This window comes from Saccopteryx leptura, chromosome 11 (genome assembly GCF_036850995.1).
Source record: "Saccopteryx leptura isolate mSacLep1 chromosome 11, mSacLep1_pri_phased_curated, whole genome shotgun sequence".
Taxonomy (NCBI): domain Eukaryota; kingdom Metazoa; phylum Chordata; class Mammalia; order Chiroptera; family Emballonuridae; genus Saccopteryx; species Saccopteryx leptura.
The window spans coordinates 46,964,171-46,980,555 of NC_089513.1; the positions used below are offsets into that span (position 1 = coordinate 46,964,171).

At 37.5% G+C, this 16,385-nt stretch overlaps 1 protein-coding gene across 1 annotated transcript in view; it reads left to right on the forward strand.

The window, feature by feature from the left end:
• The window catches only part of ROCK1 (Rho associated coiled-coil containing protein kinase 1), a 159,191-nt gene that overhangs the window by 32,495 nt on the left and 110,311 nt on the right, over positions 1–16,385 (forward strand). Inside the window, exons 3-5 of the mRNA XM_066353644.1 lie at positions 9,988–10,088; positions 10,643–10,780; positions 14,789–14,964. Of these exons, the coding sequence (XP_066209741.1) occupies positions 9,988–10,088; positions 10,643–10,780; positions 14,789–14,964 (415 nt within the window). The remainder of the gene's footprint in view (positions 1–9,987; positions 10,089–10,642; positions 10,781–14,788; positions 14,965–16,385) is intronic.

The following is a 16,385-nucleotide window of genomic DNA, read 5'->3' on the forward strand; positions in this document are numbered from 1 at the left end:
TTTTTCTACATAGCAAATCTTCAAGATTACAAAAAAGCTTCAAGAACTAATTAAGTTAAATACAGTTGCAAGTAGAAGATTAAAATACAAAAAGCAATTCTATTTCTATATATTAGCAACAAATAATTTGAATAGATATTATAACATATAGAATCATTTACAATAGAAGGAATTTTTTCTGGGGAGGCAAAGCTGGTACAATATTCGCAAATCATTAAATGTGATTCATCACATAAACAAAAGGAAAGACAAAAACCACATGATAATATCAATAGATGCAGAAAAAGCATTCAATAAAATTCAGCACCCATTTATGATCAAAGCCCTCAGCAAAGTGGGAATACAGGGAACATACCTCAACATGATAAAGGCCATCTATGACAGGCCCACAGCCAACATCATACTCAGTGGACAAAAGTTAAAAGATCCCTTAAGATCAGGAACAAGGCAGGGGTGCCCCCTTTCACCACTCTTATTCAACATAGTTCTGGAAGTCCTAGCCACAGCAATCAGACAAGAAGAAGAAATAAAAGGCATCCAAATTGGAAAAGAAGAAGTAAAACTATCATTATTTGCTGATGATATGATACTGTACATAGAAAACTCTAAAGTTGCAGTCAAAAACTACTGGACCTGATAAAGGAATTCAGCAAGGTGTCAGGATATAAAATTAATACTCAGAAATCAGGCATTTTTATACATGATCAATGATCTGTCTGAAAGAGAAATTAAGATAACAATCCCCTTCACTATTGCAACAAAATGAATAAAATACCTAGGAGTAATTTTTTTTTTTTTTTTTTGTATTTTTCCAAAGCTGGAAACGGGGAGAGACAGTCAGACAGACTCCCGCATGAGCCCCACCGGGATCCACCTGGCACACCCACCAGGGGGCGATGCTCTGCCCACCAGGGGGTGATGCTCTGCCCCTCGGGGGGGGGGGGGTCGCTCTGTTGCAACCAGAGCCACTCTAGCGCCTGGGGCAGAGGCCAAGGAGCCATCCCCAGCGCCCGGGCTATCTTTGCTCCAATGGAGCCTCGGCTGCGGGAGGGGAAGAGAGAGACAGAGAGAAAGGAGAGGGGAAGGGATGGAGAAGCAGATGGGCGCTTCTCCTGTGTGCCCTGGCCAGGAATCGAACCCGGGACTTCTGCACGCCAGGCTGTCGCTCTACCACTGAGCCAACCGGCCAGGGCCCTAGGAGTAATTTTAACCAAGGAGGTTAAAGACTTGTACTCGGAAAATTATAAAACATTGATAAAAGAAATCAAGGAAGATACAATCAAGTGGAAGCATATACCATGTTCATGGCTAGAAAGAATAAACATCATTAAAATATCCATATTACCCAAAGCAATTTATAAATTCAATGCAATTCTTATGAAAATACCAAGGACATACTTCAAAGATTTAGAACAAATATTCCAAAAATTCATATGGAACCAAAAAAGAATAAGAATAGCCTCAGCAATCTTGAAAAAGAAGAATAAAGTGGGAGGTATCACACTTCCTGATATCAAGTTACACTACAAGGTCATTGTACTCAAAACAGCTTGGTACTAGCATAAGAACAGGCATATAGATCAGGGGTCCCCAAACTTTTTACACAGGGGGCCAGTTCACTGTCCCTCAGACCTTTGGAGGGCCAGACTATAAAAAAACTATGAACAAATCCCTATGCACACTGCACATATCTTATTTTAAAGTAAAAAAACAAAACGGGAACAAATACAATATTTAAAATAAAGAACAAGTAAATTTAAATCAACAAACTGACCAGTATTTCAATGGGAACTATGGGCCTGCTTTTGGCTAATGAGATGGTCAGTGTGCTCCTCTCACTGACCACCAATGAAAGAGGTGCCCCTTCCGGAAGTGCGACGGGGGCTGGATAAATGGCTTCAGGGGACCACATGCGGCCCGCGGGCCATAGTTTGGGTACCTCGATATAGATCAATGGAACAGAAAAGAGAACCCGGAAAATAAACTCACCTTTATGGACAACTGATATTTGACAAAGGAGGTAAGAGCATACAATGGAGTAAAGACAGTCTCTTTAACAAATGGTGTTGGGAAAATTGGACAGCTACCTGCAAAAAAATGAAACTAGACCACCAACTTACACTATTCACAAAAATAAACTCAAAATGAATAAAAGACTTAAATGTAAGTCATGAAACCATAAGCATCCTAGAGGAAAGTATAGGCAATAAGCTCTCCGACATCACCCGCAGCAATATATTTGCTGATGTATCTCCACGGGCAAGGAAAATAAAGGACAGGATAAACAAATGGGACTATATTAAACTAAAAAGCTTTTGCACAGCTATAGACAATATGAACAGAATAAAAAGACAAACTACACAATGGGAGAATATATTCGACATCAATATGGTGACCTCCCGGGAGCAGAGACCACTCGGTTGCCTAAGGAGGGGTGAACCAGCCCAGGTCGGAAACGGAGCAAGTCGTAAAACCATCCTTTTGCTTTATAGAAAGTTTGATTGTGTGTTTGGAATCTTTTTGAATTTTTAGTAACCTTGAACTACAAATTCTCAACCTTTTTGTACTGCCTCTTGCTAACGTGATTATTTAGAGACCCATTAGCTTATTAGTGGCTTGTCCAGACTTATAATGTCTATTTATAACTTAGTATGCCCATTTCATTCCTTGCTTACTATGCTGTGTGGTAATATTTCAGTTCTCTTTATCATAGCTTTTCTGCCTGGTGCTCAGTACAGTTGACAATCAGGAATTGGCAAGAGTCTGATGTTCACCACAATCCTTTTATTGGTCTGAGAATTAATGAGGGCTTACTGTATTTACAATTTTGTGAGTTTTTATTTTGCATGAAACAAATTATGTAAATAAAGAGGTTGATAATTTTTTCGGGGGGGGATAGAATGCACTAAGAAAGATTGGACATTCTCAGAATTTTTCAGTTTTAGATACGGTAACTAGGGTAAGGCTCACTTAAGGTGACATTTGAGAAAAGAATTAAAGTCTTTGAGTGAGTTAGTTGTGCAGATGTTTGAGAGAAGAGAATGTCATGCAGAGAATAGCCACTGTAAAGGTCTTAAGAGGAGAGTGTGCCTGGCATGTTTGAGGAGCAGCAAGGAAGGCAAAAGAGATTAAGTAAAGGAAAAAATAGTAGAATGGTGTCAGAGAAGTAAGGGAAATAGGCTTAGTTATGTAGTCTTGTAGGCCATTGTAAGATCTTTGACTTTTGCTCTGGGTGAGATGGCAAGGCATTAGAGACTTTTGAGCAGAAGAGTGACATTATCTGACTTGTGTTAGGAATAGACTATGGAGAGGCGAGGAAAGACACAGGCAAATCAGTTAAGAAGCCATTGTGTTAACCCAAGGAAGGGATGATGATGGTGGTTTGGTTCAGCATGGTTGTAGAAAGGATGAGAAGTGATAAGGTTCCAGATGTATTTCAAAGGTAGATGCTGTATGTTTTTCTGAAAGATAGGATGTGGAGTATAAGGGATAAAAAGGAGTCAAGAATGTCCCCTAGGTTCTTGCCCTAAACAAAATTGAGCCATCAGCTGAAATGTGCAGATCTTAGAGGTTTTGGCTGAGAATATCTCTTTCATTTAAGATAATTAAATTTGAGATGTTTGTTAACCTAAGTAGATACAAGTAGATATATTTTGTAAGCAGTTGAATATATAAATCTGAGGTTTAAAAAAGAGGTCTGACAAGAGATAAGTATTTGGAAGGTGTTGACATGTAGATGGTTTTTAAAGCCCATGGAAGAAATTAGCATAGATAGAGAAGAAAACACTCTGGAAGACTGAGTCGTGAGACGCATCAATATTAAGAAATTTGGGAGAAGAGAAGGAATGAGCAAAGGCAACTAACTGAAAAGTCACCATTGAGCTTGAAAAAAATACTCTTGATATTGTTGGGAGAATGTGGCATCCAGGAAGAAAAGAAAGTACCAGGAGAGGGATCAAACTGTGTCAAAAGCTGCTGATAAATCAATATGAGGACTGAGAATTGGTCATTGAATTTAACAATATGTTGGTCATTTATGACTTTGACAAGCAGTTTTGGTTGAAAGGTAATGACCAAAATCCATCCAGAGTAGATTTAAGAGCAAAAATAAGAAAGATTTAGAAACAAAAAGTATACAAACTTTTGAAAAATTATGCTCTAGTGGAGTTAAGTAATGGGAGTTAAATAATTGATAAGAGAAATAGGATCAAGATGTTTAAGCATGATAAGATCCAGTCAGGAAGGTGAAAACTTGATACAGGAGAAAGGGGAGAATTCCTAGAGCAGTGTCCTTGAACTAGTGAGAAATGATGATGTCATTGGTGGAGGGATTGATGTAAGATGCACATGCTTCTGATTGAAAAAATGATAAGATAGTATCACCAGTGTCCCATGGTGCCCTTAGAGGGGAGCTGGGTTTACATTAAAGCAGGGACTGGCAAACTATAGCCCGCAGGCCATTATGACAGTAATTCTGTGCCAATTTTTTTCTGCTTGTTTTATTTATTTGAGGTTAGTAGCCAGCAAGGTCATTAGCTATGAATGAAGATCAGTAGGAGAGTTGTGGGAAGTTTGAGAAGAAAGAAGAAAATGGGGAAATATGATCTCTAGCAGAGTGGTAGAATGAGTAGACTAAGGAAATACATGATTACTGAGCAGAATTAAGGACCAGCTTTGTGATTCTAAACTTAAAGTGGGATCGGTTGACATGATTTTGTATATTTATCCAGATATTTTCAACTGCATGGGTGCTGACATAGAATTAGTTGGAGACTTGGATTTAAGATTATGGTTTTGCCAAACCAAGTTCAGTATAAAAGCCAGGGCATTAAAGGTATATGCAAGCAAGTGATAATAATAATTGACCATGAAATTTAAGCTGGTATCTAGGAAAGAGAAGTTGTCAGAGCAATGAGGTTCAGTAAAAAATGACTCAGGATTAGTGAATTGAAGGTCTTGGTGGGACTGGGAATGTTAGAGTTGAGTTATTGGAGTGAGCAAGAAAGCTAAGGGAGTGCTTAGAGAGTATAAGATTTGAAATTTAAATTATGGGAGTATTATAATTACTGATCATGACAATGTCTAGTATGTGACCATGGGCATTAATGTCTGGAGTATGAGGTTAGACAAGATCATTGAAGGAGAGAAGTTAAAGGTATTGAGAAGCCAGGTTATTAAAAATATTGTCAATGGGTATATTAAAACCTTTAAGAATTAAAACAGGAGAATATTGAAGAGATCAGTAAACCAGGAATTAAAATTATCTAGCAATGTGATGTGATGATCTAAGGGTCAGTAGAAGACAACAACAATGAGAGGTAAGTAGGAGATATAAGCTAATAAAATGAAAATCGAAGGAGGCAGATTTAGGGTGGGAGTATAGTGTTGGCAGTAGAGTTCACCTGTCCCTGTTTTCAGGGCCAGTGGAATAAGGCATATGTGCAGTTAAAGGTCACCCACCACTTGATAGCTGCAGGAAGAATGGTGTCCTTACAGGGCGGATGGGTTTCCATTTAAGGAAGAATTGGCAAACTACAGTCAACAGGTAAATCTGGCCTACCACCTGTTTTTGTATGGTTCGTGTGCTAAGAATGGTTTAGATATGTATTTTTCACTATTGCAATTTTTAAATTATTTTTTATTTTAAATATTTATTTATTTAGTGAGATAGAGGCAGACAGAAAGAGAGAGATGAGAAGTGTCAACTTGCAGTTGCAGCACTTTAGTTGTTCATTGATTGCTTCTCATACATGTCTTGATGGGGGTAAGGGGAGTCCAGCCGAGCCAGTGACCTCTTGCTCAAGTTGATCTTGGGCTAAAGCCATCAACCATGTACTTCAGGCCAGTGACTAACTACCCTCTACTCAAGCCCGATGAGCCTGTACTCAACCTGTTGACCATGGGGTTTCAAACCTGGGACCTCAGCGTCTCAGGTTGACATTCTATCCATTGCGCCACCACCAGTCAGGCAAAACTAATTTTTAATTTATTGGGATGACATGGTTCTTCAAACCATACAAATTTCAGGTGTACAACTCAATATAACACCATCTACATATTTTAAATGATTGAGAAAAAGTCAAAAGAAGAATAATCTTGAAAATTCTATGAAAGTTTGATTTTATTGTCCATAAAGTTTTATTGGGACATAGCCATGATCATTATTATATGTCTGTCTATGACTGCTTTTCTGCTATAATGGCTGAGTTGAGTAGTTGTAACAGAAATCATACATGGCATTCTCATTGCTTTATACTGCTAAATCACATTGTAAAATCACTGTGGCACAGTGTTCCATGTGTCTCATCATACCAGAAATTAAAAAAGAAAAATTTTTTTTTTGTATTTTTCTGAAGTTGGAAACGGGGAGGCAGTCAGACAGACTCCTGCAGGAGGCGATGCTCTGCCCATCTAGGGCGTTGCTCTGTTGCAACCAGAGCCATTCTAGCGCCTGAGGCAGAGGCCATAGAGCCATCCCCAGTGCCCGGGCCAACCCTGCTCCATTGGAGCCTTGGCTGCAGGAGGGGAAGAGAGAGACAGAGAGGAAGGAGAAGGGGAGGGGTGGAGAAGCAGATGGGCGCTTCTCTTGTGTTCCCTGGCCGGGAATCGAACCCGGGACTCCTGCATGCCAGGCCAACGCTCTATCACTGAGCCAACCGGCCAGGGCCAAAAAATTTTTTTTATTACCAATGCATCCCCATTGTGTTAGGAAGAAAGAAAGAAAAGAAATGTGAATTTTGAATGTTGTCATTTTGTGGCACAGTGGAATGTAGACTGTTTTATCAAGTTAGATGACAAAGCATTGTGTTTACTGTGCAGTGACACTCTAATTGTGTGTGCATTGACGTTACCAGAGTAAATATTCATAATATTCCCAACTCTCCAGGAAAGCAACAGTCAGAAAAATAGAAAATCTAAAATGGGTCCTTGGCTGGTTGGCTCAGTGGTAGAGCGTCAACTTGGTGTGTGGATGTCCGGATTTGGTTCCCAATCAGGGCACTCAGGAGAAGTGACCATCTGCTTCTCCACCCCCTCTCTTTCTTCTCTGTCTGTCTCTCTTTGTCTATCTCTCTCTCACTCTCCTCCTCTCGCAGACATGGCTCAATTGGTTTGAGTACATTGGCCCTAGGCACTGAGGATGGCTCAGTGGAGCTTCCACCTCAGGTGCTAAAAATAGCTTGGTTCTGAGCATTGCCCCAGATGGGCAGAGCATCAACCCTAAATGGAGGTTGCTGGTGGAATCTGGTCGAGGCACATGTGGGAGTCTGTCTCTATCTCCCCTATTCTCACTTGGAGAAGAAGGGGGGTAAGAAAGAAAGAAAATCTAAAATGGAACATTTGATCACAGCAAAATTTTCTTCATACAAATGACAAAGAAGTATGAGGCTGTAACCTTACATACGTTTACAAGTGTCTTATTTGTTAACCAAGCAGGGAAAGCTGTTCACTGATTCTGAATGTTGGCAGCAGCAAAACAAATGTGTGAAGGGAGAAACACTTGCTTAAGACTGTTAGCATTTTGGCAAGAAGAGTTCCTCAAAGAATTGAAGCCATTGGGAGCAGCATCAAGTGGCAATTAAAAAATAAGAAACAATTTTGATTGATTTTTCTTTACTCTTGTTTATTTGAGGAGTGAGTACTGAGTTTGAAGTGACTAAGGAATTATCCTTAAAGTCTGCATGGAATAAGTACAGGCAAGATTTTATTTTTATTTTTTTAAGGTGATAGGAGGGGAGAGATAGTGAGGCAGAGTCCTGCATGCACCCTGACCAGGATCAACTCGGCAATCCCATCTAGGGATTGTTCTCTCCTCCCCCCAAAATCATATGTTAAAGTTCTAACCCCAATATGACTTTATTTGGAGATAAGGCCAGTAAGGAGGAAATTAAAGTTAAATGAGGTCATAAAGGTAGGGCTCTGATAGGGTTAATGTCCTTAACCTGTGTGCACACACAAGGAAGATGTATGTGAGCACACAGAGACACTGGCTGCCCAACAAGCCGAGAAGAGAAGCTTCACCAGAAACCAAAAAAGGCCAGCTTCCTAATCTTGGACTTCTAGCCTCCAGAACTGTGAGAAAATTAATGTCTATTGTTTGAGCCACCAGTTTATGGTATTTTTATGGAAGTATGAGCTGACTAACACAAGAACCAAGATGAAGTTTTTTCTGAATGAGAACTATCAGCTATCATTGAATTTTCATTGAACACTGATTGACTTTGGAGATGACTTTTTGCTCCAGACTTGATAATGTTTCTCAATGAATTCAACTTAAAATTAAAGGGCAAAATTTTATGCAAAGCGTAAATGTAATAAAGTCATTTTGACAACTAATATTGTTTCAAGCTTAAGTAATATCAAGCTGATTTATACATTTCCTGTGCTGTCAGAAATTAAAACAGGAAGTAAGCTCTCCATTCTCACACAAATTTGCAGGAGATATATTTTCTGAGCTCAAACTACAGACTATGGCTCTAAACCTCATATAACCAGAGCCAGGGATCCTTTCTCAATCCTACAGGCTATTATATAATATATATTCTGATTCAGACCTTTTTAAAAATATGTTTTACATGTTGAGATGCCTTAAACTTTATTGTGAAAAATAATTTTTGTAATTAAATAGTAATTTCATAACTACTGGCTTAAAGGTAAGGTTCTAACTCCTTGACCAGTTTGGATCTCCAGCCTCTCTTGTAAGGACCACAAATTTGGTATTCCAGCAACACAGATCTTCTTGAATACAGTTCCTCTGTATCTTGTTTGTATTGCCCATCTGCCTGTTGTATTTTTCTCTTTTCTTCTCCCCAACCTGGCTAACTGCTACTCTTCATTTTAGACTCCTTTCAGGTGCCATCATCTCCAGAAAGCCTTTTTTTAGCCACCTCCCTCCCAAGTCTGCCTTTACTACTCAATAAACTGTGCTCTCTCCCTTATTGTTTGGGGTGTTTTGTTTTTATTTTTCTTTTCTGTTTCATTTGCTAGAGCTTGAACTTAAGAGTAAGAAATATGTTTTTAAATTATCTTTCTATATCTATAGTGACTACTATAGAGCCCGTATGGGAGACACAAATATTTGTTTAGTAAATTAATTATCATCTATATCTTTCTAGTGAATCTTGCAATAGATCTGTAACCTGAAGTTAAGTGTACTTATGCTATCTGTGTGAATATTTGCTCTCTGTTGCATGTATTAATTGGTCACAGTGAACACAAACATTTGTGTTTAAATGTGCATTTAAAAAGAAAGAGTATTATATCCAGCTTTTATTAGGCACTGTTAAGTTTAATAGCTGTTCTGTATTTTGTACAATTCTGAAATGTGAAGCTTTTCCATGTAATCTCCTGCCAGTGTTGACCCATGTGTATTAAAATAGCCCTATTTATATCTATGACCAAATTAGGAATTAGAATATCTATCCAATGGGGATTTGTAAAATATTGTAGTTTGTAGTATGACAGATTTATATAAATAATTGCAGTGATTCCCACTGTTTTAAATTCTTTAAGTTCAAATAGAGAAATACAATATAAATATGTGATTCTTTAGTATGTTTGCCTTCGATATCCTAAATTGTTATGTTATTTTAAAGGATCATCAAAACTGACTTGATAAAAAGAAAAATCTCATAAAAAGAAGTATCTACTCTTGGTCCCACAATTCAAATTTGATGTATACTTAAAATACCAGTTACTAATTAATTATCCATAGTATATGTTTATAGTATATTTGTTTTCTAAAATATTCTAATACGTCCAATTTTAATGAAAATATTTCAATAGAGTGAGTCATTCCAGAATTGATTTAAAACAATTCTTTGTACATTGAACATTTATTTATTTTATAACTTTACATTTTACTATATATTAAGTAATTCTTAATGAATTTGTTTTTCATTGTGTTTCTTAGGAACCCGAATGTAAAATAAGCAGTGTTAGTTATAATGCTTCAGTGATTTAAAATGATGAACTTTTCTTTTCATACAGATAAAGACACAGTAAATAAAATTAGAGATTTACGAATGAAAGCTGAAGATTATGAAGTAGTGAAGGTGATTGGTAGAGGTGCATTTGGAGAAGTTCAATTGGTAGGTTATTTTAATAAGATTAAAAAACAACTTTTTATATTAAAAATTCACTTATATTTTCAACATATTAGGAAAATATCATTTTTATAAAATTATTGCTTTAAATTGTTCTATATATTCTTGCCTAAGGGTATTAAAATCTAAGGTCAGATTCGGTAGTATGTAATATTTTCAGCATGTGTTCATGATTAGTGAAAAGGTTTCAAGCATTAGAGAAACCATCATTCCTAATATTATCTAAAATGCTGTGGAACAGTAAGGGTTATAAATAGAAAGCAGCAGACATAACAGGAAGGAGGGGGAACTGTGCTATAATGTAGGAAATGATGTTTATTTGTTTTTTCCTAACAGTACTTTGCTTGTTAATTAAAGCTTTGATATTACTAATTGGGGTAATTCAGCAAAAGAGATGAAAAAATAGCTTAGAACAATAATGTTAAGTTACCTAACAAGTTGTTAAAATCATTTATCAAATGTTCTAGGAAACTTTGAGCTTTAAAGTTAAATAAATGTTAACATAAAAGTTCATTATTTTACATTTTCAATTTTTAAAGGTAAGGCATAAATCCACCAGGAAGGTCTATGCTATGAAGCTTCTAAGCAAATTTGAAATGATTAAGAGATCTGATTCTGCTTTTTTCTGGGAAGAAAGGGACATCATGGCTTTTGCTAACAGTCCTTGGGTTGTTCAGGTATGATATTGCTACTGTTTCATTTTTGCTATACTGGTTTGTAACTAAACATATCTGAGGAGCTTAGTTTGTTTTCCAGAACAGTAATGGAGAATTTATTGACAATTGCAGATTGTCTACTATACCATTATTTTTTAAATGGTAAAAATTAGTTTTATTGAATCATCTCCAGGAGGAAAATAAGGCCAAAGCAGAATTATTATGTTTCTGTAAAATTTAAATATTAAAAATTTGAAATAATCTCTTTGGTCTGGGGTAAGTCATATATTAAGTAGATACTTATGTTTAATACTGAAATTTAACTTTTTCCCCAAATATGAGATCTTATTTATTTAACTGTCTGTTCATCTGTCTGCCTCTCTCATTTTGTGGAGAGGAAAAAATGGGGAAAAAATGAAAGGAAAATGAGGTAAGATAGGCCTCCAATAATGTATGAGCTTGAGGCTTTTCCATGGGAAGAAGAGTCAGTAGCTGTAGACCTTAGTCTTGACTGCCATAAGCCTGTCTTTGAAGCTGTGGACAACTTATTTTCATCTCTGGGCCTCAATTTCCTTGCTTAAAAATGTGAAAGTTGGCTTAAATCAGTTATTTTAAACTGGAGATGCCTCAGGTGACATCTTAAGGACAAGCAGAAATTTTGGGTAGGTTATAATTCTGGGTACTCTATTCCTGCCTTAACTAGAGCAGCTCCATGGTTTTTTTAATCTGTCTTATATGCAGAGGTGGATTTAACAGCGGGCGCATCGGGCACATGCCCTGGGCCCTGACTTCTGAAGGGCCTCACAAAACCCCAACTTCACAGTTTTTTTCTACTGACACCAAGTTTAGTTTCATATATTCAGTTTTAACATTAATAGTACATAGTATTTTTTATTTATTTAAAAATATGGTTAACATGTATTTTTATTTTCCCTCTCTCTTTTAAGGGGCCTGATATTTTCTTCTATACTTGGGGCCTCAACTGATTTTAATCTGCCTCTGCTTATATGTATATTGGAATCCTTATGTAAGATTTTATAAGGGGGAAGTAAAGTCTTATTCTGGTTTAAAAAACAAACAACTATTGGGCTAGACCACTGCTAAATTCCTGACGTGTATTTTGGGATTTATTTATTTATAGTATATAATGAAGCATATCCTAAGCATACTAGTAACTAGGATAAAAAGGATATAGAAAATGTTTAAGATTTACTTAATGAAACTTTTATACTTGACTGTTTGTTCTGTTTTTTTTGGGGTTTTTTGTTTGTTTATTTGTTTTGTATTTTTCTGAAGCTGGAAACGGGGAGGCAGTCAGACAGACTCCTGCATGCGCCTGACCAGGATCCACCCGGCATGCCCACCAGGGGGCGATGCTCTGCCCATCCGGGGCGTCACTCTGTTGCGACCAGAGCCACTCTATCGCCTGGGGCAGAGGTCAAGGAGCCATCCCCAGCGCCCGGGCCATCTTTGCTCCAATGGAGCCTCGGCTGCAGGAGGGGAAGGGAGAGACAGAGAGGAAAGAGAGGGGGAGGGGTGGAGAAGCAGATGGGCGCCTCTCCTGTGTGCCCTGGCCGGGAATCGAACCCTGGACTTCCACACGCCAGGCCAACGCTCTACCTCCGAGCCAACCGGCCAGGGCCTGTTCTGTTTTTTATCAGCTATGTATAGCATGGTTTTCTGGGCTCAGTATTATATGACATTTTGGGCCAGGTAATTCTTTGTTGTTAAGGGTTGTTCTGTGCATATTTACCGGCATAATTGTCTCTCAATTGATAATTGTCTCTTCCTACTCCCCTATCCAAGGAGACAATAATGTCTGTAAACATTGTTTAAACCTGTGTATGGGAGTAGGGAGGGCTGCTACTGCCATTACCTGAGTAGAAGCCAGAGATGCCGGTAAATATGAAAAGAACAACCCTCAACAGTTATCACCTCGGGTTTGGAACCACTGATATCTTCAGTGTTCTGTAAAGAGTAAAGACATATGACATAATTGTTGCTTTTAGAGTTAAATTTACAATTTATGTACTTGAAGCTTTGTTTTTCTTGATACATTGTCTATAAATAAACTGCTACAAATATCAACAATATTCCTTTAATTATGGTGCCCACTTGTATATCTGGGATAACCATGAAATGCCATTTGGTTTCTTATTTTTCCCCCAAATAGTTTTTTAATTAAAATAACTAAATCTGTAACTAAAATCATTAAACACTTGACAAATGAAAGATAAAAAGAAAGATTTTTTAGGATATAAATGCCTAGGTAAATTAGGTATATTTTCTCTAGGGCTTAATTTATTCATTTTAATTGGATTCTAATCTCACATTTATTTAAAATGTTCTTTTATAAATTTGCTTTTTTTTTTACTTCAACCTTAGTCACATAATAAATATATTTATGACGGGTACTCTTGCCAGTTTTGTATCCATGGACTTGACTCTTCCTGCTTTACTCTCACTACTGCCCTCTTCCTGTTTCTTTGTTAGTTGTTACTGCTCCCCCTGTTAATGGCTATCATTTATTGAACATCTATCATGCTTTCTGTTTTCACTTATTTTGTTTTAAACAACTATGAAAGGCACTTAACCCCTATTAGGTACACCCCCAACTTATAGATTAATTTATGCTTTATTCATTAGACATTTATTAAACATGTGCTGATAGCCAGACATCCAGATGCTGACTGAGCAGCAGATATAAAAGTCAAAGTAGTTCCGCCCAGGCCAGATGGCTTGGTTAGTTGGAGTGTCATCCCGAAGTACGGAGGTTGCTGGTTCAGTTCATGCAGGAGCGGGTCAATGTTCCTGTCTCTCTCTTGCTCACCCTCCCCCCCCCCAGAGTCAATGAATAAGCATTAAAAATAATAATAATAATAATAATAATAAAAGTTAAAAAATATGATACAGTCTCTTACATTATTCTGGAAGGGACTATAGTGACAGAAACTTAGGGGGGGTAAGTAAATTGCCCAGTTGGCAAAACTAGTAAAGGGCAGCTGAGACTGTAGCCCAATTTATTAGACTTCTTCAGAATTGTGGTGTTGATATAAATTAAGCAATAAACACTACTAAAGCACAAGTTAAATTAGAACCAAAATATTTTTTTGTGCCCTGGCTGGGTTGTTTCAGTTGGTTAGAGTGTCATTCCAATACACCAAAGTTGTGGGTTCGATCTGCAGTCGGGCACATACAAGAATTGACTAATGAGGCCCTGGCCGGTTGGCTCAGCGGTGTCGGCCTGGCGTGTGGGGGACCCGGGTTCGGTTCCCGGCCAGGGCACATAGGAGAAGCGCCCACTTGCTTCTCCACCCCCCCCCCCTTCCTCTCTGTCTCTCTCTTCCCTTCCCGCAGCCGAGGCTCCATTGGAGCAAGGATGGCCCGGGCGCTGGGGATGGCTCCTTGGCCTCTGCCCCAGGTGCTAGAGTGGCTCTGGTAGCGGCAGAGCCTCACCCCTGATGGGCGTGCCGTGTGGATCCTGGTCGGGCGCATGCGGGAGTCTGTCTTACTATCTCTCCCCGTTTCTGGCTTCAGAAAAATACAAAAAAAAAAAAGAACTTTAAAGAATTGACTAATGAATACGTAAATAAGTGGAACAACAATTGATTCTTTCTCTCTCTCTCTCTCTCTTTTCCTTTCTCTCTTCCTCTATACCTCCCCTCTTCCTCTCTCTCTCTCTAAAGATCAAAAGAAACATTTTTAAAGAGAACAAATCTACTTCAGAATATTTCCTTGTTTAGGAGACTTGTATGAAGCTCAATTTTTAACTCAGTGTAAAAAATCAGTTAGTATAGAAAAGTATGTAGAGAAAAAGTCTCCAACTAAATCATCAGACATAATCACTATTCACAGTTTCTTTGCATATGTAGAGGTGTTTGTGGTGTTTGTTTGTGTTTATTTTTCTGTTTTTAAAGATCTACAACTGCAATTTGAGTATTTTAATTAAATCTTTTATATGCAATTTTGCCAATTTTAAGTGACATAATTTTGCTGAACATTAATGAATTCTTTTTTGTATTTGTATAGCTTTTTTATGCATTCCAAGATGATCGTTATCTCTACATGGTGATGGAATACATGCCTGGTGGAGATCTTGTAAACTTAATGAGCAACTATGATGTGCCTGAAAAATGGGCACGATTCTATACTGCAGAAGTAGTTCTTGCATTGGATGCAATCCATTCCATGGGTTTTATTCATAGGTAAAGATAAAAATACTTTAAATTTTCTTCTTTGTTGAAGAGTGAAGCTGAAAATACTTTAACTTAATCAGTTAGCATTTCCCACTCTAAATCCACTTATTTTCCTTCTAGATGATATGAATATTTCAGAACTTAAAACTTAGAAATTTTTAGTTTTGACATTTCAGCTTATGTTGATACTATCCTTTAATCTGATTGATTATATCGCTTTTACTTGGTGTTCTGAAAAGTAAAAGTTAAATGCTGTTTTTCTGAGGTATGTGCTAGTGTTAAATAATTTTCATTTTCTAATACACAAATTAACTTGCTTTTGATTAGCTTTTATATTCAAACGTTAATATATGTTAATATGTTTTCAGTTAGTGACTATATCTCCTTTATGCATTATGATAGTAGTTTTATTTGTTCTGTAAGCACCACTTGAATCTACCATGCAGTTGCTCTGATGAGTTCCAAGGATACAAAAATGAAAGTGACTTAGACCCTGTCTTGGAGTTATTTATGTACTTATGTTAAGAAGTGTGTTTCAGTCACTTTTGATATCTGTAAGTGTTACATTTTTATGGTTATTCTTTCTCAAATGATTTGATCACCCCAAACCCCACATGAAGAATCAAACTGTACTTAAAAAGAAAGGGAATATTATCAGGTCTACCAGAAAGTTCTGTCCGTTTCTATCACAACAAGTTTCAACACGTAAGCACATGTTTATTTGGCGCATGTGTGCCTCTCTATTTTTATCACTTAATGTATACATACTGACATAGCAAATTAACTAAAACAAAGTTGATTCACGTTAGTCTTATGTGTGAAGCCATAGTGTACCCATGGCTACTGATAAAGTTCATTTACGCCACTATAATTTTTACGAATTTCAACAAGGAAGAAATGCTACAAAAGTATGTAGAAATTTATTGAAAGTGTTTGGTGAAGGTTCAGTTTCTGATAGGACATGCAGAAGATGGTTCGAAAAATTCGAAACAGGTGATTTCGACCTTTCTGATAACCATGCTCTGGGCGACCATCTTTGATCGATGACGATGTTATTAAGACCATGTTGGAGCAAGATCCTTTTCTGACAACATCGGAGATCACAGAAAGGCTTAATTCAACTCAGCAAACCATTTCGGACCACATTCGGAAGATAGGATTGGTGTGGAAATATTCAAGATGGGTGCCACATAAATTAAGTCAGAAGAATTTGGATGATCGAGTCATCATATGCACATCTCTGCTTGCTCGGAACAAAATCGAGCCCTTCTTGAGCTGGATGATAACTGGGGATGAAAAGTGGATTACCTACGAAAACATCGTAAGGAAAAGGGCATTTTGTGAACCCGGAAAAACTAGCCCTTCCACCTCTAAACCAAATTTGACTCTGAATAATAGAATGTTGTGTATATGGTGGGACATTTGAGGAC